General features: G+C 38.6%; 1 protein-coding gene across 1 annotated transcript in view; it reads left to right on the top strand.

Moving 5' to 3' along the window:
* LOC128693385 (fibroblast growth factor receptor 4) overlaps window positions 1-27,958 on the top strand; it is a 144,303-nt gene that overhangs the window by 94,214 nt on the left and 22,131 nt on the right. Inside the window, exons 7-13 of the mRNA XM_070097279.1 lie at window positions 2,161-2,384; window positions 3,107-3,251; window positions 3,706-3,890; window positions 3,998-4,274; window positions 4,636-4,931; window positions 21,198-21,291; window positions 25,058-25,208. Coding sequence (XP_069953380.1) covers window positions 2,161-2,384; window positions 3,107-3,251; window positions 3,706-3,890; window positions 3,998-4,274; window positions 4,636-4,931; window positions 21,198-21,291; window positions 25,058-25,208 — 1,372 coding nt within the window. The remainder of the gene's footprint in view (window positions 1-2,160; window positions 2,385-3,106; window positions 3,252-3,705; window positions 3,891-3,997; window positions 4,275-4,635; window positions 4,932-21,197; window positions 21,292-25,057; window positions 25,209-27,958) is intronic.

Raw genomic sequence — 27,958 nt, 5'->3', positions numbered from 1 at the left:
AGGAATAATTTTGTTCAAAATTTAAATATTTTTTTTAGGTGAAAAATTAGAGCTGTGGTTTAGGGTTGATTGATATGATGTTTATATATTTATGATTGCCTTGTTTGACTTGTTTACTCTGATACTTTATGTAGAACGTCTTCCCAGTCGACCCATCATAAACAAGGAGCTGAGTAACCGGACAGTGGTTCAGGGAACAAACGCAAAGCTACAGTGCTCCGTCATATCGGATCAGGTCCCATATATCACCTGGCTAAAGCACTCCACTCGCTATAATGGTGTTGACAACGAGGGGAATATTATTGACAGATTATTGATTATCAAGGTAAAAGAAATGTAAATTTTGAAGGCTGATAATGGTGCCACTGGTGTTGGAGGTGACATTTGGGGCTTTGTCACTTGTAATAATAGTATGGTAACTTTATAGGGAGCTTTGGTATTGGTGTTGGGGTAAAATGCACATTGTTTTTTGTAATGTATTGTAGCTGCAACCTCCTTTCTACTCCCATTTAATTTTTTTTATAAATATTCTTAAGGTTGCCTTTAGGGGCTAAACTAGTTTGGACTACTTACTTTTATTAGTTATGTACTTTAATATCTGACTACATAGTAACTTCACCTGTAGAAACCAGTTATTTGATTAATGTAGAAAATGGCATCTGGCAACACACCGTCTCTCCCTCCTATTTACTTGGGAAAAACTAATCACGAATATAGCGTCATTATATATTCTTAGGCATATGATTGCATTGTTGCACACTAATGTATGTATGTGTATATTATTATTATAATCAAAACTAAGCTTTAAACCACCAGGTCATACATGGTCTAGGGCCAGAGGTTATCCTGAGAGATGGTAATTACCATCTTTGAAGTTGCCGTAGTTTATAAGCCCTTATTGGAATACCAGACCGTATCCTTATGGCCCTACTAAGTCTCCCAGCTCAGGCTGACAGATTTCAGCACTATGTAACCCATCCTGTGTGATGGAATATGACAATGAAACATTAGTTTTTGTTCAGACTGTTAACTATCTTACGGAATAAGGTAGCAGCACACTGTATCTAGTTTTGTTAAAAAAATTAAGAGGTTCTGCATGGTTATACTAATACTTCATCAACATCGTTCTATTTTTCCCTTTCCTTCCTTCACTTTTCTTTTCCTCCCTTTTCTCCCCTTCCATTTTCTTTCCCCTGCTTTCTATTTTCCTTATTTCATCCCCCCCTCCTTCTTTGATCAGTTCCTCCCTTCTTTCTTCTTACCTCCCCCTCCTCCTCCTCTAATTATTATCTGTTGCCAAGATCCTTGAGTTATTTAGGCTCCATAAATCTCCCAACTTGCTTCCTGTACAATTTGTACTAAATAAGATACTACCAGAGAGAACAGCCAGAATGCAGGGGTATCCATACAATGTTACTCTCTCTCTCTAGTATGGCAATGTCCGAGTGAAAATAGTGGGTGTAAGATATATTCAGCATATGCTTCCTTATGCTTAAAAGGATGTGGTATTTATTTTAATTTTCTCCTAATTTTGAGAGCGTAAATAATTGTACAATGTTTAGTCTTCTACTACATAGTATTTTGTAAATGTAACTTCCAATCTTGATCTTTTGGGTAAGCAGTGGGAGTATAACTTATATTACGTACATACCACATAACATTAATTTTGGTGATGGTTACTTATTGTAGCATAATTCATAATGGGTGCAGAGTATATTGTATAATTGTTGTGCAAGTTCTCTTGTGATTATTGCACCTGTAATCTAACATAATGTAAGTGGTAATGGGTGTATAATTGGATCTACTACCAAATACTTAAGAAGGTAGAAATTTCATGCACTCTATCAGATGGCCTGACAGTCATTCCTGAAATTTAAGACATAATTGATCCCTAATATTTTAAGAATTAAAAAATAAGACTCCATATCTTGAGTCTGGTTACTATATGAAATTTTTAACTCAAAATAAATTTACACTGCATAAAGCATTTACCTGTATTAAATTGTGTGCTGGGTTTTATGAATTATGAAAATTTTTCAGATTTTCTTACTACACTAATACAAAGTGGTGATGGTGAACATTCCTCGATTTTATCCCATATGGGTTATTTTGACTTGTAGGCCATACTAATTATCACTCATTCTTGTCCTGCTGCTATAGAACACATCCCTTCTCGGCCAATCTTCACCAAGCATCTGGAAAACTTGACTGTAACTCGAGGCAGCACTGTACGCTTTGAGGTGGATACCTGGACAGAAAATACTCTCGTGCCTTTTTTAGTGTGGAAAAAGGATTTACCTATCTCTTGGTCAAACTCAGACTCTAGAGACCCCTCTCATATCATTATAGATATGAAAATTCTTGAGGATGCCCTAAATGGCAAGGTCAGACTTGTATTATCAATTTGAGCATCATGTGTGGTGTGAAGTCACTATGATGCTAACAGTAGTGATGCTGACAAAAAAATATGTTGGCTAAATAATGCATGCTAATTAGTTTTGAAAAAAAACTAAAGACTAGCATGTTTATGAATGTGTGCTTATGTAGCCTTGAGAAAAGTTGAGTACATGTAGCTTTGAGTAACTTCACTCAGCATGTTCACCAGTATATTAATGTAAATTGAGAATGGACTCTTTACTTTGAGTTTTAAGTTTTAAGGCTTTGGAAAATGAATATTGTAGTTTAATTAAGCTTGTCCTTACTCCATATCTATGTGCTTGCTGTTTGTGCTGCATGTTTTGTCTTGTCTTGTGTGTTTTATGTACTTTGTGAATTGATTGAGGGTCTGAAAAAAAAAAATTCCTTATGGGAACAAATATTGCATAATACTATATTTACTGTATTTTACTAATTTATTTTTACTTAATTTTACAAATTTGTAGACTAACAAGAAAAAAAGGCAAATTTTAATAAAGTATCATCTGTAATTTCTGTTGGGGAAAAGAAAAGCATCCTAAATTCTGTTTTGCAGTTTTACAAAATCTGAAGAAAAGTATTCATGAAACTTTCCTAAATTGGTATACCTAATGAAGTGTAATATTTTTGTAAATGTACCATATTTTAAATATTTTTTCCTAAGCAGTTATTGAGACAGGTTTAATTTTAGGAGGGTGGTAATATAACAAGCACGGAGGATCGTCAAGTTGTAGTGCTGACCAACGTCACAGAGAATGATGCTGGTTGGTGCACATGCATTGCTGCCAACAGTCTTGGAACATCGTCATCAACAGCATACCTCAATGTAACGGAGGGTAAGCTCAGTGAATTGACAAAAACATTTTTCAGAGGCACTAGAAAAGATACTGTATGCAGAGGTCCAATTTTAACAATATTTGTTGGGGTTCAGTAATGCTTAAATAATACTGCATATGTAATTTTATATTCAGTATAATGTAATGACTGTTTTATATATCTCTAGGAATGGCAGAGTCAAATAATTACTTTTTGCAGATGTCAGCCTTAAAGGCTGACATCTGCAAAATACTGTATCAAAATGTCAGCCTTAAAGGCTGACATTTTGATACAGTATTTTGTATGCCAAATATGGAGAGGGCAAATGACGTGAATTCTCTCTTAAGACAAAGATTGATAGTAAACATTAGTGATTGGATTAAAATTCAGGATATTTCTTTCCATGTACAGTAATGTACATCTTACAGATTTAATTTGGGTGGTGGTGCTTACAGTGTACTGTCATTTTTTCAGCGGAGCCCATCCTTGCAGATGCTGAATCTCATGCTATTCTCATCCTGGGGGTAGTTTTACTTTCTGTTATGGTAATTGCTAGCATCATGGCTTCCTTTGTCTGGAAGAAATGGCAAAAGGAAAAGAGACGTGCCATTGACCTAGAACGTGCCAAGGAAGATACCACGCAGCAGTGGATCAAAATGGTACCAGAAGGAAATATGATTTTGATTGCTAAAGATTTTGTCTGATATTCTTAAGGTCTAAAACTTAATTGTATAAGAAAACACTTATTGTCTCTCTCTTCCTGTAGGTTTTTGTGGAACGTCAAAACTCTGATGCCTCACAGGAGCCTATTCTTGTTTCCACAATAAAAATTGAACGTTGTCAGTCTACATCACATCTTGGGTCTGAAATGACAAGTATATCAGAATATAAGCTACCTTTAGATGCTCCTTGGGAATTACCACGTTCAAGGCTGGTGATGGGAGAAACTCTAGGAGAGGGTGCCTTTGGGAAAGTTGTAAGAGCTGAAATACAAGGTTTCCTTAGACCAGGGAATACAACTGTGGCAGTCAAAATGCTGAAAGGTAAGAGTCTGGTTAAAAAGATGTAGGCATTGAGAAGTACAGTATACTGTGAAGGGTATGAAGGTTGCAGTTCAGTCATTGGGAATGTGATGTTTGTACTTGAGACAGAATGAGGAATAGAAAGAGTGAATCTGCTTCCTTCTCTTGGTGACCCTTCCTTAGTAGGAAATAGTCAATGTGATTTAAAACCTTTGTATTTTATTTTGCCAGAATTCTGTAGTCTTTACTTTTAACTATACATGTAATTACTACATGTGCCCTGCTTTGTTAAAAAAATTGTTTTGTCAAACCTCCAAATTTGTGAAAAAAAAAAAATATTTCCAACAGTTTTTTAAGGAGAGTTTTTCCCTTGGTCCAACAGAGGGTCACACAGACTCTGAATTAATGGACTTGGTGTCAGAGATGGAAATGATGAAAATGATTGGCACACATATCAATATCATTAACTTGCTTGGATTCTGTACGCAAGATGGCCCTCTGTATGTTGTCTTTGAGTATGCAGCTCATGGAAATTTGCGTGACTATCTCCGCAACAACAGACCATCTTCTGGCTATGAACGAGCAATTGGCCAGGAACTAGATACAATTACAAAATATGACTTGGTTAGCTTTGCCCACCAAGTAGCTCGTGGCATGGAATACCTAGCATCAAAGAAGGTACGTCTCTAATGGGGGTACAAAAGATATTTTGGCTCTTGTTTATGTGAAGCAATTGCATTTTTTTTATACTGAGATATAATGTGTAGGAATATTGAGGCTTGCCTCTGCAGACATACGGATGTGAAAGGGAGGAAAAAATAGAGAACTACAAGTGAAATTGTGTCAGCTCAAAAAAAAAAATTGAGGAGAGTATTCATTGTAAGGATGTTGTGTGGGTGCAGGAAATAGTGTATACGACCAAACGGTACATATGACTGGATGTTGTGTATGACAGATGGTATATACAACTAGATGGTTCACATGGCTAGGTAATGCAGCATATGTGACCTCTGGTACAGTATATTGGACCAGATTGTACTGCAGTGTGAGAGCAGCCAAATAAATAAAAACAATTAAAGGGAGGGAAATTTTTGACTGAGTCATAAGAGTGTTTAATAGGTCAACTAGTCTACCATCTACAGTGTAATATTAAATACATTCTTTACACAGTTTCAGGACTATATTTATTAGTAATAATTGCAAAAGATATTTTTCTGTTACACATTAAAATGTATATACAGTATCAAATTTTGTCCAAAATATAGTATTATCAGTTCTAGAAAAAAACAATCAGGTGTAATATATATATATATCTTTCTTTCAACGCACCAGCCGCATCCCACTAAGGTGGGGTGCCCCAAAAGGACAAACGAAAGTTTCTCCTTTTAAATTTAGTAATATATACAGGAGAAGGGGTTATTAGCCCCTTGCTCCTGGCATTTTAGTTGCCTCTTACGACACGCATGGCTTACGGAGGAAGAATTCTGTTCCACTTCCCCATAGAAAATGTATATATATACGTATATACGTATATATTCTCATATAGTCGGACTTGAGTCCTGGAAATGGGAAGTACAATGCCTGCACTTTAAAGGAGGGGTTTGGGATATTGGCAGTTTGGAGGGATATGTTGTGTATCTTTATATGTGTATGCTTCTAAACTGTTGTATTCTGAACACCTCTGCAAAAACAGTGATAATGTGCGAGTGTGGTGAAAGTGTTGAATGATGATGAAAGTATTTTCTTTTTGGGGATTTTCTTTCTTTTTTGGGTCACCCTGCCTCGGTGGGAGACGACCGACTTGTTGAAAAAAAAAAAGTGTATATATATATTTTTTTTTTTTTTTTCCAACAAGTCGGCCGTCTCCCACCGAGGCAGGGTGACCCAAAAAAGAAAGAAAATCCCCAAAAAGAAAATACTTTCATCATCATTCAACACTTTCACCACACTCGCACATTATCACTGTTTTTGCAGAGGTGCTCAGAATACAACAGTCTAGAAGCATACACATATAAAGATACACAACATACCCCTCCAAACTGCCAATATCCCAAACCCCTCCTTTAAAGTGCAGGCATTGTACTTCCCATTTCCAGGACTCAAGTCCGACTATATGAAAATAACCGGTTTCCCTGAATCCCTTCACTATATATTACCCTGCTCACACTCCAACAGATCGTCAGGTCCCAAGTACCATTCGTCTCCATTCACTCCTATCTAACACGCTCACGCACGCTTGCTGGAAGTCCAAGCCCCTTACCCACAAAACCTCCTTTACCCCCTCTCTCCAACCCTTTCGAGGACGACCCCTACCCCGCCTTCCTTCCCCTATAGATTTATATGCTTTCCATGTCATTCTACTTTGATTCATTCTCTCTAAATGACCAAACCACCTCAACAACCCCTCTTCTGCCCTCTGACTAATACTTTTATTAACTCCACACCTTCTCCTAATTTCCACACTCCGAATTTTCTGCATAATATTTACACCACACATTGCCCTTAAACAGGACATCTCCACTGCCTCCAACCGTCTCCTCGCTGCTGCATTTACCACCCAAGCTTCACACCCATATAAGAGTGTTGGTACTACTATACTTTCATACATTCCCTTCTTTGCCTCCAGAGATAACGTTTTTTGACTCCACATATACCTCAACGCACCACTCACCTTTTTTCCCTCATCAATTCTATGATTAACCTCATCCTTCATAAATCCATCCACCGACACGTCAACTCCCAAGTATCTGAAAACATTCACTTCTTCCATACTCCTCCTCCCTATATATATATATATATATATATATTATACATACATATATATATATATATATATATATATACATATATATATATATATATATATATATATATATATACATACACATATATATATATACATACACATATATACATATACATACACATATATACATACAGTGGAACCTAAAAAATCGAACGTATCACATATCGAACGTTTCGAAAATAAGACCATTTTTTCGGACAAACTGTGTCCCTATTATCGAACGCACCCCTAATTTCGTACCGCCGGGTACAGGACCTGTCTGCCGGCCCGCTCTGTCCGCGTCCCCGCGCAGGCGCCGTGAGCAGTCTAGCTTTGTTTATGCTTGAGTGAACACTAACCTGCGATCTCATTCACACATTTTACGATTATTTCGTTGTGTTTAGTGCTTGTGGGACTGTGAAATAAGCTGCCATGGGCCCAAAGAAACTTGCTAGTGGTACCCCTGTGGTAAAGAAAGTGAGAAACACCATAGATGTGAAGAAGGAAATAATACAGAAGTATGAGAGTGGTGTGAGACTTGTTGAGCTTGCCAGGATGTATGGGAAAAACAAGTTGACCATTGGTTCTATCCTGGCAAAGAAAGAACAAATCAAGGAAGCTCATGTTGCGAAAGGTGTTAATATGCTAACCAAAAAAAAGACCACAAATAGTTGAAGAGGTTGAGAAGTTGTTGCTGGTGTGGATCAAGGATAGAGAGATTGCAGGTGGTAGTGTTTCAGAGACGATTATTTGTGAAAAGGCAAGGAAGTTGCATGCCGATCTGGTACAGAAAACTCCTGGAACCAGTGCTGATAGTGAATTTAAGGCCAGCAGAGGCTGGTTTGACAGATATAAGAAGCGTAGTGGCATACTCAATGTTGTAAGACATGGTGAGGGAGCCAGTTCAGACAAATGGGCTGCTGAGAGGTTTGTACAGGAGTTTAAGGGGTACATAGACATTGAAGAATTGAAACCTGAACAAGTGTTTAATTGTGACGAAACAGGCTTGTTTTGGAAGAAAATGCCAAAAAGGACCTTCATCACACAGGAGGAAAAGGCACTGCCAGGACACAAGCCTATGAAAGAGAGACTTACTCTTTTATTCTGTGCTAATGCTAGTGGTGATTTTAAAGTGAAGCCTTTACTTGTGTATCATTCAGAAAATCCCAGAGTGTTTAAGAAAAACAATGTCTTTAAGAACAAGTTATGTGTCTTGTGGAAAGCTAATCATAAGGCATGGGTCACAAGACAAATTTTCAAAGAGTGGGTCTATGAAGTGTTTGGCCCCAGTGTGAAAAAATACCTCCAGGAAAAGAAATTGCCACTCAAGTGCCTCCTGTTAATGGACAATGCTCCTGCTCATCCTCCAAACTTATTAGACCTCTTGTCTAAGGACTTCAGTTTTATAAAAGTGAAGTTCTTGCCTCCTAACACCACTCCTCTCCTCCAGCCCATGGACCAGCAGGTCATTTCTAACTTCAAAAAACTCTACACAAAAGCAGTGTTTGAAAAGTGCTTTGAAGTGACCACAGACACTAAGTTGACCCTAAGAGAGTTCTGGAGGAATCACTTCAACATCTACAACTCCATAAGCCTTATAGGTAAGGCTTGGGAGGGAGTGACTTCCAGGACTTTGAACTCTGCTTGGAGACAATTGTGGCCAGATTGTGTCCAAAAGAGGGATTTTGAAGGGTTTGAGGCTGACCTTGACCCAGCTCACCCTCTGCCTATTGTGGCATTGGGGAACACCCTGAGGTTGGAGGTGAGTGGTGAGGATGTGGAAGAGTTGGTGGAGGACCACAGGGAAGAGCTAACCACTGAAGAGCTGCAAGAGCTTCATCTGGAGCAGTATCAGACCACAGCTGAGGAACTTGCTTCAGAGGAGGAGGAAGAGGGAGTGGATGAGGTGCCTTCTTCGAAGATTAAGGGGATTTGTGCCAAGTGGAATGATGTCCAAATGTTTGTGCAGAAGTACCACCCTGAGCAAGCTGAAACAAGCCATCTTTGCAACAAGTTCAGTGACAGAACCATGTCCCATTTTAGGGAAATGTTAAAGAGGCACCAGAAACAGAGGACTGTGGACAGTTATTTTGTGAGACAGGGGTCCAGTGACTCAAGCTGGTCCTAGTGGCATTAAAAGACAGAGAAGGGAAGTAACCCCCAGAGAGGGCTTTACCTGAAGTCCTCATGGAGGGGGATTCTCCTTCCAAACACTAACCCCAACTCCCTCTCTCCTCCTCCCTATCTTCCAGATGCCATCACCAATCTTCAATAAAGGTAAGTAAAAATGTTATTTTATATGTATTACTATACATAATTAAAAACTACAGTATTTGTTGTATGTAAAACTGTAATTAATCTATATAAAATGTATTTATTTTTGGGTTTCTGGAACGGATTAATTGTATTCCATTATGGGAAATATTGCTTCGAATTTCAGACTTTTCGAAATTAGAACTAGCTCCTGGAACGGATTAAGTTCGATTTTTGAGGTTCCACTGTGTGTGTGTGTGTGTATGTGTGTGTGTGTGTGTGTGTATATATATATATATATATATGTATATATATAATATATATATATATATATATATATATATATATATATATATATATATATATATATATATATATATATATATATATATATATTAAGCGTGTATGCACCTGGAGAAGAGAGAAGTGTAGAGGAGAGAGAGAGATTTTGGGAAATGTTGAGTGAATGCGTGGGGAGTTTTGAATCAAGTGTGAGAGTAATGGTGGTTGGGGATTTCAATGCTAAAGTGGGTAAAAATGTTATGGAGGGAGTAGTAGGTAATTTTGGGGTGCCAGGGGTAAATGTAAATGGGGAGCCTTTAATTGAGCTATGTGTAGAAAGAAATTTGGTAATAAGTAATACATATTTTATGAAAAAGAGGATAAATAAATATACAAGGTATGATGTAGCACGTAATGAAAGTAGTTTGTTAGATTATGTATTGGTGGATAAAAGGTTGATTGGTAGGCTCCAGGATGTAAATGTTTATAGAGGGGCAACTGATATATCGGATCATTATTTAGTTGTAGCTACAGTTAGAGTAAGAGGTAGATGGGAAAAGAGGAAGGTGGCAACAACAAGTAAGAGGGAGGTGAAAGTGTATAAACTAAGGGAGGAGGAAGTTCAGGCGAGATATAAGCAACTATTGGCAGAAAGATGGGCTAGTGCAAAGATGAGTAGTGGGGGGGTTGAAGAGGATTGGAATAGTTTAAAAATGCAGTATTAGAATGTGGGGCAGAAGTTTGTGGTTATAGGAGGGTGGGGGCAGGAGGAAAGAGGCGTGATTGGTGGAATGATGAAGTAAAGGGTGTGATAAAAGAGAAAAAGGTAGCTTATGAGAGGTTTTTACAAAGCAGAAGTGTTATAAGAAGAGCAGAGTATATGGAGAGTAAAAGAAAGGTGAAGAGAGTGGTGAGAGAGTGCAAAAGGAGAGCAGATGAAAGAGTGGGAGAGGCACTGTCAAGAAATTTTAATGAAAATAAGAAAAATTTTTGGAGTTAAACAAGTTAAGAAAACCTAGGGAAAGTATGGATTTGTCAGTTAAAAACAGAGTAGGGGAGTTAGTAGATGGGGAGAGGGAGGTATTACGTAGATGGCGAGAATATTTTGAGGAACTTTTAAATGTTGAGGAAGAAAGGGAGGCGGTAATTTCATGCACTGGCCAGGGAGGTATACCATCTTTTAGGAGTGAAGAAGAGCAGAATGTAAGTGTGGTGGAGGTACGTGAGGCATTACGTAGAATGAAAGGGGGTAAAGCAGCTGGAACTGATGGGATCATGACAGAAATGTTAAAAGCAGGGGGGGATATAGTGTTGGAGTGGTTGGTACTTTTGTTTAATAAATGTATGAAAGAGGGGAAGGTACCTAGGGATTGGCAGAGAGCATGTATAGTCCCTTTATATAAAGGGAAAGGGGACAAAAGAGATTGTAAAAATTATAGAGGAATAAGTTTACTGAGTATACCAGGAAAAGTATACGGTAGGGTTGGGTTATAATTGAAAGAATTAGAGGTAAGACAGAATGTAGGATTGCAGATGAGCAGGGAGGCTTCAGAGTGGGTAGGGGATGTGTAGATCAAGTGTTTACATTGAAGCATATATGTGAACAGTATTTAGATAAAGGTAGGGAAGTTTTTATTGCATTTATGGATTTAGAAAAGGCATATGATAGAGTGGATAGAGGAGCAATGTGGCAGATGTTGCAAGTATATGGAATAGGTGGTAAGTTACTAAATGCTGTAAAGAGCTTTTATGAGGATAGTGAGGCTCAGGTTAGGGTGTGTAGAAGAGAGGGAGAATACTTCCCGGTAAAAGTAGGTCTTAGACAGGGATGTGTAATGTCACCATGGTTGTTTAATATATTTATAGATGGGGTTGTAAAAGAAGTAAATGCTAGGGTGTTTGGGAGAGGGGTGGGATTAAATTATGGGGAATCAAATTCAAAATGGGAATTGACAGTTACTTTTTGCTGATGATATTGTGCTTATGGGAGATTCTAAAGAAAAATTGCAAAGGTTAGTAGATGAGTTTGAGAATGTGTGTAAAGGTAGAAAGTTGAAAGTGAACATAGAAAAGAGTAAGGTGATGAGGGTATCAAATGATTTAGATAAAGAAAAATTGGATATCAAATTGGGGAGGAGGAGTATGGAAGAAGTGAATGTTTTCAGATACTTGGGAGTTGACGTGTCGGCGGATGGATTTATGCATAATGAGGTTAATCATAGAATTGATGAGGGAAAAAAGGTGAGTGGTGAGTTGAGGTATATGTGGAGTCAAAAAACGTTATCTATGGAGGCAAAGAAGGGAATGTATGAAAGGATAGTAGTACCAACACTCTTATATGGATGTGAACCTTGGGTGGTAAATGCAGCAGCGAGGAGACGGTTGGAGGCAGTGGAGATGTCCTGTCTAAGGGCAATGTGTGGTGTAAATATTATGCAGAAAATTCGGAGTGTGGAAATTAGGAGAAGGTGTGGAGTTAATAAAAGCATTAGTCAGAGGGCAGAAGATGGGTTGTTGAGGTGGTTTGGTCATTTAGAGAGAATGGATCAAAGTAGAATGACATGGAAAGCATATAAATCTATAGGGGAAGGAAGGAGGGGTAGGGGTCGTCCTCGAAAGGGTTGGAAAGAGGGGGTAAAGGAGGTTTTGTGGGCTAGGGGCTTGGACTTCCAGCAAGCGTGCATGAGCGTGTTAGATAGGAGTGAATGGAGACGAATGATACTTGGGACCTGACGATCTGTTGGAGTGTGAGCAGGGTAATATTTAGTGAAGGGATTCAGGGAAACCGGTTATTTTCATATAGTCGGACTTGAGTCCTGGAAATGGGAAGTACAATGCCTGGACTTTAAAGGAGGGGTTTGTGATATTGGCAGTTTGGAGGGATATGTTGTGTATCTTTATACGTATATGCTTCTAAGCTGTTGTATTCTGAGCACCTCTGCAAAAGCAGTGATAATGTGTGAGTGTGGTGAAAGTGTTGATTGATGATGAAAGTATTTTCTTTTTGGGGATTTTCTGAATTTTTTGGGTCACCCTGCCTCGGTGGGAGACGGCCGACTTGTTGAAAATAAATAAATAAATAAATACGCATGGCTTATATATACTTATATATATATATATATATATATATATATATATATATATATATATATATATATATATATATATATATATATATATATATATATATATATATATATATATTATTATGCATGCATGCAATAAGATCACAGTAAACAGGTGATTTCAGAATATGCAAAACAACCACTCTGAAAGAATAGAGAAATTTCAAGCGCTTTCGTGACTACTCACATTATCAAGGAACTATGAAAGTAAAGCATCCAAGGAAGGTATATAAGGGGATCTGGCCAACACCTCACTATCAGATCCCACAACGGTTAAACACCTGACGCGCGCCGGCCCAACTGGACAGGTCCTTTGCACAACCACCAACAAACTATTCTACCGAAGAAAATTTTTAAAATTATTATTTGTCCAGTGTATTATTAAATTCTTCCCAAATTCTATTAATTATAAATGGATCTAATTTATATAAACCAAAGGAAATATTCATATTATTGTCAAAACTGCTTTTTATGAAACAAGATTCAATTATATTCCTGTCGACCATGGACTTGCTTGATACTACTTTCTCAACTTTTTGAAAACCAATTGGATGGTTAAAATCTCTTACATGAATAAATAGAGCATTGGAATCTTGTCCAGTTCTAATGCTATATTTATGTTGTTTTAATCTTAGTTCGAGATTTTTACCAGTTTGACCGTAATAAACTTTATCGCAAATTTTACAAGGAATCTTATAGACACATCCATCAGCATTTTGGGGGGAATTCTTTATCAAAAGTTTTTTTACTGTATCAAGATTTTTGAATGCAACTTTAATATTAAAAGTCTTAAGAAGAGAAGGCATATCAACCAAGTTTTCATGGTAAGGGAGAACCAACATATTTTTAGTTGAATAAGGCTGGTTGTCCCTTTTTAGATTGTAAAAAGTATTTCTAGCAACTTCAAAAGATTTATCAATTACATTTCTTGGGTATTTTAAATCATTACCTATTTCATAAATTTTGGATATTTCCTCATCTATGAACTCAGGACTACAAATTCGTAAAGCTCTCAAAAACATTGATGAGAAAACAGATAGTGAGGTGTTGGCCAGACCCCCTTATATACCATCCTTGGATGCTTTACTTTCATAGTTCCTTGATAATGTGAGTAGTCACGAAAGCACTTGGAATTTCTCTATTCTTTCAGAGTGGTTGTTTTGCATGTATATATATGTGTATGTATATACATGTATGTATATGTATATATATATATGTATATGTGTATATATATGTATATGTGTATATATATAGATATATATATATATATTTATATTATATATATATATATATATATATATATAATATATATATATATATATATATAATATATATATATATATATATATATATATATATATATATATATATATATATATATATATATATATATCAGGTATTAAAAACCATTTGTCTCCATTCACTCCTATCAAACACGCTCACACATGCCTGCTAGAAGTCCAAGCCCCTCGCACACAAAACCTCCTTTACCCCCTCCCTCCAACCTTTCCTAGGCTGACCCCTACCCCGCCTTCCTTCCACTACAGACTGATACACTCTTGAAGTCATTCTGTTTCGCTCCATTCTCTCCACATGTCCAAACCACCTCAACAACCCTTCCTCAGCCCTCTGGACAACAGTTTTGGTAATCCCGCACCTCCTCCTAACTTCCAAACTACGAATTCTCTGCATTATATTCACACCACACATTGCCCTCAGACATGACATCTCCACTGCCTCCAGCCTTCTCCTCGCTGCAACATTCATCACCTCTGCTTCACACCCATATAAGAGTGTTGGTAAAACTATACTCTCATACATTCCCCTCTTTGCTTCCAAGGACAAAGTTCTTTGTCTCCACAGACTCCTAAGTGCACCGCTCACCCCTTTCCCCTCATCAATTCTATGGTTCACCTCATCTTTCATAGACCCATCCGCTGACACATCCACTCCCAAATATCTGATTACATTCACCTCCTCCCTACTCTCTCCCTCCAATCTGATATCCAATCTTTCATCACCTAATCTTTTTGTTATCCTCATAACCTTACTCTTTCCTGTATTCACTTTTAATTTTCTTCTTTTGCATACCCTACCAAATTCATCGACCAACCTCTGCAACTTCTCTTCAGAATCTCCCAAGAGTACAATGTCATCAGCAAAGAGCAACTGTGACAACTCCCACTTTATGTGCGATTCTTTATCTTTTAACTCCACGCCTCTTGCCAAGACCCTCGCATTTACTTCTCTTACAACCTCATCTATAAATATATTAAACAACCATGGTGACATCACACATCCTTGTCTAAGGCCTACTTTTACTGGGAAATAATTTCCCTCTTTCCTACATACTCTAACTTGAGCCTCACTATCCTCGTAAAAACTCTTCACTGCTTTCAGTAACCTACCACCTACACCATACACCTGCAACATCTGCACATTGGAACCCTATCCACCCTGTCATATGCTTTTTCCAAATCCATAAATGCCACAAAAACCTCTTTACCCTTATCTAAATACTGTTCACTTATATGTTTCACTGTAAACACCTGGTCCACACACCCCCTACCTTTCCTAAAGCCTCCTTGTTCATCTGCTATCCTGTTCTCCGTCTTACTCGTAATTCTTTCAATAATAACTCTACCATACACTTTACCAGGTATACTCAACAGACTTATCCCCCTATAAATTTTGCACTCTCTTTTGTCCCCTTTGCCTTTATACGAAGGAACTATGCATGCTCTCTGCCAATCCCTAGGTACTTTACCCTCTTCCATACATTTATTAAATAATTGCACCAACCACTCCAAAACTATATCCCCACCTGCTTTTAACATTTCTATCTTTATCCCATCAATCCCGGCTGCCTTACCCCCTTTCATTTTACCTACTGCCTCAGGAACTTCCCCCACACTCACAACTGGCTCTTCCTCACTCCTACAAGATGTTATTTCTCCTTGCCCTATACACGAAATCACAGCTTCCCTATCTTCATCAACATTTAACAATTCCTCAAAATATTCCTTCCATCTTCCCAATACCTCTAACTCTCCATTTAATAACTCTCCTCTCCTATTTTTAACTGACAAATCCATTTCTCTAGGCTTCCTTGACTTGTTAATCTCACTCCAAAACTTTTTCTTATTTTCAACAAAATTTGTTGATAACATCTCACCCACTCTCTCATTTGCTCTCTTTTTACATTGCTTTATCACTCTCTTAACCTCTCTCTTTCTCCATATACTCTTCCCTCCTTGCATCACTTCTACTTTGTAAAAACTTCTCATATGCTAACTTTTTCTCCCTTACTATCTTTACATCATCATTCCACCAATCGCTCCTCTTCCCTCCCGCACCCACTTTCCTGTAACCACAAACTTCTGCTGAACACTCTAACACTACATTTTTAAACCTACCCCATACCTCTTCAACCCCATTGCCTATGCTCTCATTAGCCCATCTATCCTCCAATAGCTGTTTATATCTTACCCTGGTATAAACCTTGGTAATAAATACCGACAAGTTGGTTTAGAAAGACACGTAAGCAAACACTATAACATATTTATTAGAAAACGTTTCGGTCCTGGGACCTTGATCACTTCTAACATACAGAGGTAGAAAGATATTATATATATAGGCGGAGAGTGAGATGTGACGCACGTGACCTGAGGAATGTCATAAGAACATAAGAAAGGAGGAACACTGTAGAAGGCCTACTGGCCCATGCGAGGCAGGTCCTTATAATGTCTTTCTACCTCTGTATGTTAGAAGTGATCAAGGTCCCAGGACCGAAACGTTTTCTAATAAATATGTTATAGTGTTTGCTTACGTGTCTTTCTAAACCATATCTTACCCTAACTGCCTCCTCTTTTAGTTTATAAACCTTCACCTCTCTCTTCCCTGATGCTTCTATTCTCCTTGTATCCCAACTACCTTTTACTCTCAGTGTAGTTACAACTAAGAAGTGATCTGATATATCTGTGGTCCCTCTATAAACATGTACATCCTGAAGTCTACTCACCAGTCTTTTATCTACCAATACATAATCCAACAAACTACTGTCATTTTGCCCTACATCATATCTTGTATACTTATTTATCCTCTTTTTCTTAAAATATGTATTACCTATAACTAAACCCCTTTCTATACAAAGTTCAATCAAAGGGCTCCCATTATCATTTACACCTGGCACCCCAAACTTACCTACCACACCCTCTCTAAAAGTTTCTCCTACTTTAGCATTCAGGTCCCCTACCACAATTACTCTCTCACTTGGTTCAAAGGTTCCTATACATTCACTTAACATCTCCCAAAATCTCTCTCTCTCCTCTACATTCCTCTCTTCTACATTCCTCTCTTCTCCAGGTGCATAAACGCTTATTATGGCCCACTTTTCGCATCCAACCTTTACTTTAATCCACGTAATCCTTGAATTTACGCATTCATATTCTCTTTTCTCCTTCCATAACTGATCCTTCAACATTACTGCTACCCCTTCCTTAGCTCTAACTCTCTCAGATACTCCAGATTTAATCCCATTTATTTCCCCCCACCGAAACTGCCCTACCCCCTTCAGCTTTGTTTCGCTTAGGGCCAGGACATCCTACTTCTTTTCATTCATAACATCAGCAATCATCTGTTTCTTATGTTATCTCATCTTATCATGTCACTGTCAAGGGTGGACTGAGGCTTGTTTTACATGCTTCAAGGGAACTTATTATTACATATTATTATTATTATTATTATTATTATTATTATTATTATTTTTATTATCACACTGGCCGATTCCCACCAAGGCAGGGTGGCCCGAAAAAGAAAAACTTTCACCATCATTCACTCCATCACTGTCTTGCCAGAAGGGTGCTTTACACTACAGTTTTTAAACTGCAACATTAACACCCCTCCTTCATTATTATTATTATTATTATTATTATTCTTTTATTTTTTATTTTTCTTATTATTATATACTTACACATATCCAGAACATTGCTGGGACCTATAAATACTTTGTATATATTCTAAGACAATAGTAAATGGCCAAGGCAGGTGTAAATGTCCACCTGTCAGTGTGTTTGTGACAATTTGAGTACAATTTGAGTACCTAATACTAGTGTCAGAACAAAGATTGGTTATGAAATGACAAGTACTACTATAAATTATAATTATTTATTATCACACTGGCCGATTACCACCAAGGCAGGGTGGCCCGAAAAAGAAAAACTCACCATCATTCACTCCATCACTGTCTTGCCAGAAGGGTGCTTTACACTACAGTTTTTAAACTGCAACATTAACACCCCTCCTTCAGAGTGCAGGCACTGTACTTCCCACTGTACTTATTAGAACATAAAAATTATATAAAATAATATGAAAAGTAGAAAAAAAGGTATATCGGCAACACTTCTGCAAGCAGCAGGACTCGATGTTGCTGTCACTTGAGCATCTAGTGCCAACTTCTCGGCCTCATATCTCAGTGAGTAGTGACTCCAATTTTTTTTATCCTGTAACACTTTGAAAAATGTGCTCTTTATTTCCATAAAAAAAATATATATTTTTTTTTATTTTTCAAAATGTTCGGGGCACTGGGATAGTGAACGTATATATACGTTTGGACCATTTACGGGTTAAAAGGGGAGTGTTAACATGACATTACATCAGTGAATCCTTGGTGTTTGCCACACTGCTCTAGCTGTCGCTCATTTTAACTGGCGCTTCCACAAGGTACTAAGTGGTCCCAGATATTTTTAATATGGTGCACACCAAGTGTTAAGACCCATTTTATGCTGAACCGGCATCTCAGGCCAATCTTCCGAAATTTGGAGGGAGGAAAAATAAAATGTATATATACGTTTGGGGCACTAGCGGTAAGAATGTATACAGTGGAACCCCGGTTTGCAATGGCATCGGTATCCGATAAATCCGGTATTGATACATTTTAACGCAAAAATTTTGCCTCGGTTCCCGTTAAAAAACCCGGTATACGCGATTCGTCCGAGACGTGTCCACATAACATTGTATCAATCGCATCTGCTAGAAAAATGACAGGATGGATAATGAGAACCTTCAAAACTAGGGAGGCCAAGCCCATGATGACACTCTTCAGGTCACTTGTTCTATCTAGGCTGGAATATTGCTGCACACTAACAGCACCTTTCAAGGCAGGTGAAATTGCCGACCTAGAAAATGTACAGAGAACTTTCACGGCGCGCATAACGGAGATAAAACACCTCAATTATTGGGAGCGCTTGAGGTTCCTAAACCTGTATTCCCTGGAATGCAGGAGGGAGAGATACATGATTATATACACCTGGAAAATCCTAGAGGGACTAGTACCGAACTTGCACACGAAAATCACTCACTACGAAAGCAAAAGACTTGGCAGACGATGCACCATCCCCCCAATGAAAAGCAGGGGTGTCACTAGCACGTTAAGAGACCATACAATAAGTGTCAGGGGCCCGAGACTGTTCAACTGCCTCCCAGCACACATAAGGGGGATTACCAAGAGACCCCTGGCAGTCTTCAAGCTGGCACTGGACAAGCACCTGGAGTCAGTTCCGGATCAGCCGGGCTGTGGCTCGTACATTGGTTTGCGTGCAGCCAGCAGCAACAGCCTGGTTGATCAGGCTCTGATCCACCAGGAGGCCTGGTCACAGACCGGGCCGCGGGGGCGTTGACCCCCGGAACTCTCTCCAGGTAAACTCCAGGTAATATGGCCCAGGGTTTACAAGCCAGCCAGTGTGCTCGCATCTAAGGATACATTTGGTACATTCCATATTATCACAGTGTTTTTGGTGCTTGTTTCTGCAAAATAAATCACCATGGGCCCCAAGAAAGCTTCTAGTGCCAACCCTGTGGTAAAAAGGGTGAGAATTAGTATGGAAATTAAGAAAGATTTTGAAGGGTTTGGGGCTAACCCTGAGAAGCCTATGCCAGTTGTGGAATCCATTGTGCCTACTTCAAAAATTAAGGAAATGTGTGCAAAGTGGGTTGAACTGCAAACCTTTATGGATGAAAATCACCCTAACACAGCTATTGCAAGCCATGCTGGTGACTATTACAATGACAATGTTGTGGCCCATTTTAGACAAATCGTAAAGGAACAGGAGGTACAGAGCTCTATGGACAGATTTGTTGTGCGACAGAGGTCCAGTGACTCAAGCTGGTCCAATGGCATTAAAAGAAGGGAAGTAACCCCAGAAAAGGACTTGCTGCTACCTCAAGTCCTAATGGAAGGGGATTCCCCTTTTAAACATTAACAACTTTAACACTCTCCCCTCCTCCCATCCCATCAATCATCACCAGATCTTCATTAAAGGTAAGAGTCATGTATTCTATTGTTAGCAGAGTACTACAAACTGTGCATGTCTTTTTCAGTTTGTGTGCATTAAACTTAATATTTCAAACGGTAAACAAAAAATTTTCATACTTTTGGGTGTCTTGCACAGATTAATTTGATATCCATTATTTCTTATGGAGAAAATTGATTCACTTTTTGATAATTTTGGTTTACGATGAGCTCTCAGGAATGGATTAATATCGGAAACCAGGGGTCCACTGTATATATATACGGGTTAAAGTACATTACTGGTGTAATGAAAAGTCTACCAATAAATTATTTATGACTCAAGAAATCGTAATGACACGATTGCAAATAAACGCGACGGGCTGGAGTTTTGAGACTCTATGACCGCGGGTTCAATCCCGGCCGGGGGTATGGTTTAATTATTTATAGAGTGGTTCATGGAACCTGAACATATAATGATAGTTTTTATATAGTGCATATACTGGAATTATAGCAAATTCAATACAATAAGAATCAAGAAGCATTACATATCAGTCAAATCATATATTGTAAAATTACTGGTTCTCATTCTTCACTTGTGTACATCATTCTTCACTTGTGTACATCATTCTTCACTTGTGTACATCATTCTTCACTTGTGTACATCATTCTTCACTTGTGTACATCATTCTTCACTTGTGTACATCATTCTTCACTTGTGTACATCATTCTTCACTTGTGTACATCATTCTTCACTTGTGTACATCATTTACTCAAAATATAATGGCAGTTCTCTCTAACTGGTATTCACAAGACTATAATGGGGAGATTTTCTTGATTAACTTTACAAAAAAATAACATGACCAGAGGTTCCAGTTACTTGATATACAGTACAGTGGACCCCCGGTTAACGATATTTTTTCACTCCAGAAGTATGTTCAGGTGCCAGTACTGACCGAATTTATTCCCATAAGGAATATTGTGAAGTAGATTAGTCTATTTCAGACCCCCAAACATACATGTACAAACGCACTTACATGAATACACTTACATAATTGGTCGCATTCGGAGGTGATCGTTATGCGGGGGTCCACTGTATTGTGGTTTTTTATGTAGAAATCAAAGAATGGATGTATTTACTGTACATGTATTTAAGTTTCAGGTTAATAGTAGTTCAGATGTATCTTAATTGTATATTGCTATTCTCTCAACAGTGCATCCACCGTGACCTTGCTGCACGCAATGTTCTAGTCAGTGAAGATCGAATCATGAAAATTGCCATGATGAATTCAGAATGGGAGGCCTGCGGTCATGATTAATGAACAGAGGAACTGTTTTAGTGCCTGAAATATCTACATTTTTTATTTTGGACTCTGTTTTTAAATTGGAATTGTTGTAATTTTGTGTAAAATTGGCCAGATTGCCAATGGGTAGTTTCTTGTGCTCATCATAGGCATAATAATGAAATGGCTAAGAATTTGGTTGAATTGAGCTTTGGAAATGGCTTGAAATAGGAATCACTGATGAATAAATTATGCTCAGATCGCTAAATTGCGCCTGCATGATTCTGTTAGTTTACACTAAAATTTCATGCTTTTGGTGTCATGTTGGGAAGATATCTTAAATGACATGGATCCAAACCAGTGTCTTGAAAGGATCAACTTCCTGGCAGCTGAAGCATGTTCTAGGCATATTCCCCTAAGAACGAAGAAGAGCAGGAGTAAGCTGGAGAGAGAAAGACGCTCCCTCTTCAGAAGACGACGAAGAGTCACTGAGCTCCTCAGGAGTGCTAGAATATCTGATACACGAAAGGAGGCGCTGACCAGGGAAGTGGAAACTATTGGACTTAAGTTAAATGACTCTTACAGGAACCAGGAGAGACAGGAGGAGCTTAAAGCTATTAGTGAAATTGAAAGAAATTCAAAATATTTCTTTTCATATGCCAAAAACAAGGCAAATACCACATCTAGTATCGGGCCCTTACTCAGACAGGATTGGACTTGCATAGATGACAACAAGGAAATGAGTGAAATACTGAAATCCCAGTACGACTCTGTGTTTAGTGAGCCACTAATCAGTCTGAGGATCGATGACCCAAATGATTTCTTCATGAATGAGCCTCATAACTCCGTAAATGTATGCCAGATTTCCGACATTACCCTAACTCGATAGACTTCGAAAAAGCCATTGACAACATGCCCGTGCACTCTGCCCCAGGCCCAGACTCGTGGAACTCTGTATTCATTAAGAACTGCAAGACACCCCTCTCGCGTGCCCTAAGTACACTATGGAGTAGGAGCTTGGACATGGGTGAAATTCCACAGTGACTTAAAACAATGGATATAGCCCCACTCCATAAAGGTGGCAGCAAAGCATTAGCTAAGAACTATAGACCAATAGCTCTGACGTCCCACATCATAAAAATCTTTGAAAGAGTGCTAAGAAGCAGGATTGCAAATCACCTGGATTCCCAAAATCTGCACAATCCAGGGCAACATGGGTTCAGGGCAGGTCGCTCCTGCCTCTCACAACTACTGGATCACTATGATATGGCCTTGGATGCACTGGAAGAAAATCAGAATGCAGATGTAATATACACAGACTTTGCAAAAGCGTTTGACAAATGCAATCACAGCATAATAGCGCACAAAATACATGCTAAAGGAATAACTGGGAAAGTGGGGAGATGGATCTTCAACTTCCTAACAAATCGAACACAAAGAGTAGCGGTTGACAGAATTAAATGAGAGGCTGCCATAGTGAAGAGCTCTGTTCCACAAGGCACAGTACTTGCCCCCACCTTATTCCTCATCCTCATATCAGGCATAGAGATATACACCACAGCACCATATCATCCTTTGCGGATGATACTAGGATCTGCATGAAGCTGTCACCTGCTGTGGGTGACAGCTCCAAGAAGATACGTATAAACAAAGTTTTCCAGTGGGCAACAGAAAACAATGTGATGTTCAATGAGGACAAATTCCAACTACTCCGTTATGGAAAACTGAAGGAGATAATAACTAGAACAGAGTATACTACAAACTCTGGCCATACAATAGAGTGGAAAAATAATATAAGGGACCTTGGAGTAGTAATGTCTGAGGATCTCACTTTCAAGGATCACAACATTGCCACAATCACAAGTGCAAAGAAAATGATAGGATGGATAGTGAGAATGTTCAAAATGAGAGATGCCAAGCCAATGATGATCCTTTTCAAATCTCTTGTTCTCTCTAGTCTGGAATACTGCTGTACATTATCATCTGCAATTTCACCTGCTTTGAATGGAGATCTAGAGAGTGTAAAGATATCCTTTACTGCACATATAAGTTCTGTCAAGCACCTTAACTACTGGGAATGTTTGGAAGCACTTGACTTGTACTCGTTGGAACGCAGGGGAGAGAGATGTATCATAATCTACACTTGGAAAATCCTGGAAGGAATGGTCCCAAATCTGCACACAGAAATCACTCCCTGTGAAAGTAAGACTGGGCGGGCGATGCAAAATACCCCCAATTTAAAAGGGGCACCATTGGTACACTAAGAGAAAACACCATAAGTGTTCGGGGCCCAAGACTGTTCAACAGCCTCCCATCAAGCATTAGGGGAATTATCGTAGGGGTTCTTAAATGGAGATATCGAGGGTTGAAGGTAGACACACTTGTTGGATGGTAACATATATTGCCAGACTGAGATGATGAGGAATGGAGCCCAGCCTTGCCGAGTTCTTGTCTGGATGGTCTGCCGCCGAGTGAGAGCGGGGCAGAGGTATGAGCCTACACATGCACATCCCGTGACGTCCCACAAAGTCACAGGCCTACAAGGGATCTTGTATCTAAAGCACATGGACGATACTAATATGCTATGCTATATAACACAGGGATCAGCAACTATGCTGACAGAATTACCAATAAACCCCTGGCTGCCTTCAAGAGAGAGCTGACAGATACCTAAAGTCAGTGCTGGATAAGCCGGGCTGTGGCTCGTATGTTGGACTGCGTGCAGCCAGCAGTAACAGCCTGGTTGATCAGGCCCTGATCCACCGGGAGGCCTGGTCATGGACCGGGCCGCAGGGGCGTTGATCCCCGGAATAACCTCCAGGTAACCTCCAGGTATCCAGGTAACCTTCAGAAAAAGATTAGCATTTCTGGAGAACAAATGTTTTTTGTTTTTTCCCTTGGAAAATCTGGACACTGTGAACGCTGGAAATTTTGGAGTTTTGGACAGTGAAGGGGCTAAATGATTGAAAAACAGCAATAGGAAGATTAAGATGTTACAATTTCAGTTATATGTACAATAAATGGAACAGTAGAAGTGATAAGAATTATTATGGCACATACATTGGACTACTATACATGCTTCTCTCTAAATCTCTATAGTGTCTGCTGTCTTACTGCATGTCTCTCTAGTCGCTTCTGTCTTGCTGTTATCAAACTCATTCTTTAGCTTCATTTGGCATGTGAATTCTCTTGCTGGTCAGACACAATGAGGGTTCACAATAACAGCTTACTATGTCATCCAGAATGGAGCTCCTCACAGTAGCTTAAGCATACTGTACCCATATTCTCTTCCAGGGGTCCTGGCCAGGAACCTCCTGAACTCTCCTCAGTACACTTGCATGTTCCTATTGTTCTTTCATATTCTAATCTGATGCCTGGTGGCCTGGTGGCTAAAGCTTCCGCTTCACACACGGAGGGCCCGGGTTCGATTCCCGGCGGGTGGAAACATTCGACACGTTTCCTTACACCTGTTGTCCTGTTCACCTAGCAGCAAATAGGTACCTGGGTGTTAGTCGACTGGTGTGGGTCGCATCCTGGGGGACAAGATTAAGGACCCCAATGGAAATAAGTTAGACAGTCCTCGATGATGCACTGACTTTCTTGGGTTATCCTGGGTGGCTAACCCTCCGGGGTTAAAAATCCGAACGAAATCTTATCTTATCTTATCTTATCTTATTCATTGCTATAGCAACAAAAACATTGTAAGTTACCTCCTAACACCATTTGTGTTGGCAACAGTTATGTTCATGATGTATAAATAATATTTTTCCAATACTGATAATAATTTTTTTGATGCTGCAGGTGGTCATTTGGTATCCTGTTATGGGAAATTATGACACTAGGAGGTAAACCTTATCCAGCAGTACCAGGAGTTGAAAATTTTTTCCAATTGTTGCGAAAAGGACATAGAATGGAAAAACCTTCAAACTGTCCACTTTTCATGTAAGTATTTATCTGTTTATAGTGTACAAGGAGAGTAATTTTCTGGATGTAAATGATGCATTTGCATGCCTCTTTGTATATCTAATAGAAAATTAACTAACATAATTGCAGTGTATGAGATGCATAATGTTTTCTGGTAAATTTCTCAAGACTTCAACTGATTTACTTGAAATGTGAAAGAATTTGCATTTCTGTTGTGTGTCCTCCTTATTTAACTTCATTTAGTTTGCTTATCAAATGTCTTATTTGGCTCAAATTTTAAGGTTACTTTATACACTTACTGTACTCTTGACATAAGCAAATGTGAATAAGGTTAAAATACCTTAGTAGACAGTTCCTCAAGGTTCACAGCCCTTTTCCTATTTTTAAAAAAAATGTTATATGGTAAAGAATATGGAAATGCAGTTCTCTGGCAGATGATGTTTCCCATAAGATAATGTAAATCCAATTAATCCATTCCAGACACTCAAAAATATTAACAAAAAATACATTTTATAGAGGACAACTATAGTTTTACATACAGAAAAGGGTGTCCACAAAAACATTCCCTGATTTCAAACAGGTATAACATGTAACTTCATTGTAATAATCTTTCACAGTTAGTATCTTCAGATGCAGGATTTCATTCAGTTTCATGTGGTATAGGGTAGCATTAAAGGCACTCGATGTGCACCCCTCTGGTTGCTCGGTAAACGTCGATGTGGTAGTCCAGTTCAGTCCAGACACTGCAGCATATCTGGTGTTATCATGCAAACTGCCTCAGTGATCGAAATTTTCAGCTCCTCCAGGGTTGCAGGATGTGGTGGTATGTAAACTGTGCTCTTCACGTACCTCCAAAGAAAGAAGTCACAAACAAGTCCAGTGACCTCGCAGGCCACTTGCAGAGGTCAACGGACCTAACTGTTTGTGACTTCTTTCTTTGGGGGTACATGAAGAGCACAGTTTACATACCACCACTACCTGCAACCCTGGAGTAGCTGAAAATTTTGATCACTGAAGCAGTTCGCATGATAACACCAGATATACTGCAGAGTGTCTGGACCGAACTGGACTATCGCATTGATGTTTGCCGAGCAACCAGAGGGGCACACACTGAGTGCTTTTAATGCTTCCCTATACCACATGAAACTGAATGAAATCTTGCACCTGAAGCTACTAACTGTGAAAGATTATTACAATAAACTTGCATGTTATACCTGTTTGAAATTAGGGAGCTTTTTTGTGGACACCTGTATATTAACAGTAACACAAGAAGTCTCTGATTAACCCCTTGACTGTCGCAACCCCCAATCCTGAGGTGTCTCCTGGTGTCGCAAAATTTAAAAAAAAAAAAAATATTTTTTCTTATGAAACGATAGAGAATCTTTTCCCGATTGTAATGACACCAAAAAAAACGAAATTTGTTGGAGAACTGACGGAATTATGCTCTCGCGAAGTTAGCGACCTCGGCGATATTTACAAATCGGCGATTTCGCCCATTCTGAGCCCTTTTTTCGGCTAATTCCATTGTTCCAGTCGACCAAACTCGTAGCTATTTCTTTAGAACTCCATTTTTTCTATCGATTGAGTACAAGAAACTGCCCATTTACCGATTTCAACTACCCATTAATGTGGTCAGAAATTTGCAATTTGGCCAATTTCACGAAAATTAAAAAATATGACAATTTCAAAGTAAGGTCTAGAATGAACAATGCAGACATTCCTGGCTCTAAAATAACATTTTCTTTGTTCATCAGTCATGTCTTCAGGCCCCTCTGATATTACTCTTGCTTTCTATTTTGAATTTTTTTTCAAACAAAAAATAGAAGACTTACTATTATGCAGACTACTGCAATACTGTAATAATTGTATAAATAATGTCAACCCTTTCATGACTGCATATTAGAATGGCTAGTTGGACATTTATTGGACAATGACATCATTTGTTTACTTTTGAACATTGGCAAAAATCAAACATTTCCCCTATTTTGAGCTCCATTTCCAGGTTCTTTTTATAGTAAAATCAATCAAAATCACCTCTATTTCTATAATATGTTTTCCATTCTATCAAATGAGACCAAGAAAATGAGAATACAACCATAAATACTACACGAAAATAGACCACAAAGTCGGCATTTTAATTAAAAAAACTGTCGGAGTTTTTTTTTCTCGTGCACTGCGTGCTCCAGGATTTTTTTTATATGGTGCACACTGACCACACAGACCCATTCTCTCACATGTGGGCCTACCAGCTTTCTCCTGCTTGATTTGAAGCCTCTAGAATTTGAGTATATATACGTCAAACACGGTACTTCGTAAGACATACATATACGGCCGCGACAGTCAAAGGGTTAACAGAAGGGTTGCATTTTGAAAATTAAAAATTTGTGAATTCTTGTAACAAATTATATTTTCCCATAGATTTACAGTGGTACCTCGGTATACATCCTTAATCCGTTCCAGGACCTTGGATTTATATCAAACAGGACATATACCAAATGAATTTTCCCATAAGAAATACAGGAAAAACAATTAATCCGTTTCCATGAAAAAAAATCCTATTGTTATTGGTATATTATACATTGATGGGGTTGTATAAAATAATTTAAACACTGCTTAATACTAAAATACATACATTAATACAAAAGAATTAGATGAAATAAATGCAAATTTAACCTCGCTTTACTTTGCTGCAAAGAGTCTAGTGCCTACTAAGATAGTGCTGAGAAGGGATGAGGGGGAAATGTTATTGTCTGGAAGGAGAGTCTCCT

This window comes from Cherax quadricarinatus, chromosome 57 (genome assembly GCF_038502225.1).
Source record: "Cherax quadricarinatus isolate ZL_2023a chromosome 57, ASM3850222v1, whole genome shotgun sequence".
In the NCBI taxonomy this organism is placed as follows: domain Eukaryota; kingdom Metazoa; phylum Arthropoda; class Malacostraca; order Decapoda; family Parastacidae; genus Cherax; species Cherax quadricarinatus.
Note: the sequence above shows the minus strand (reverse complement) of the source record. Positions and strands in the feature narration are given on the sequence as shown.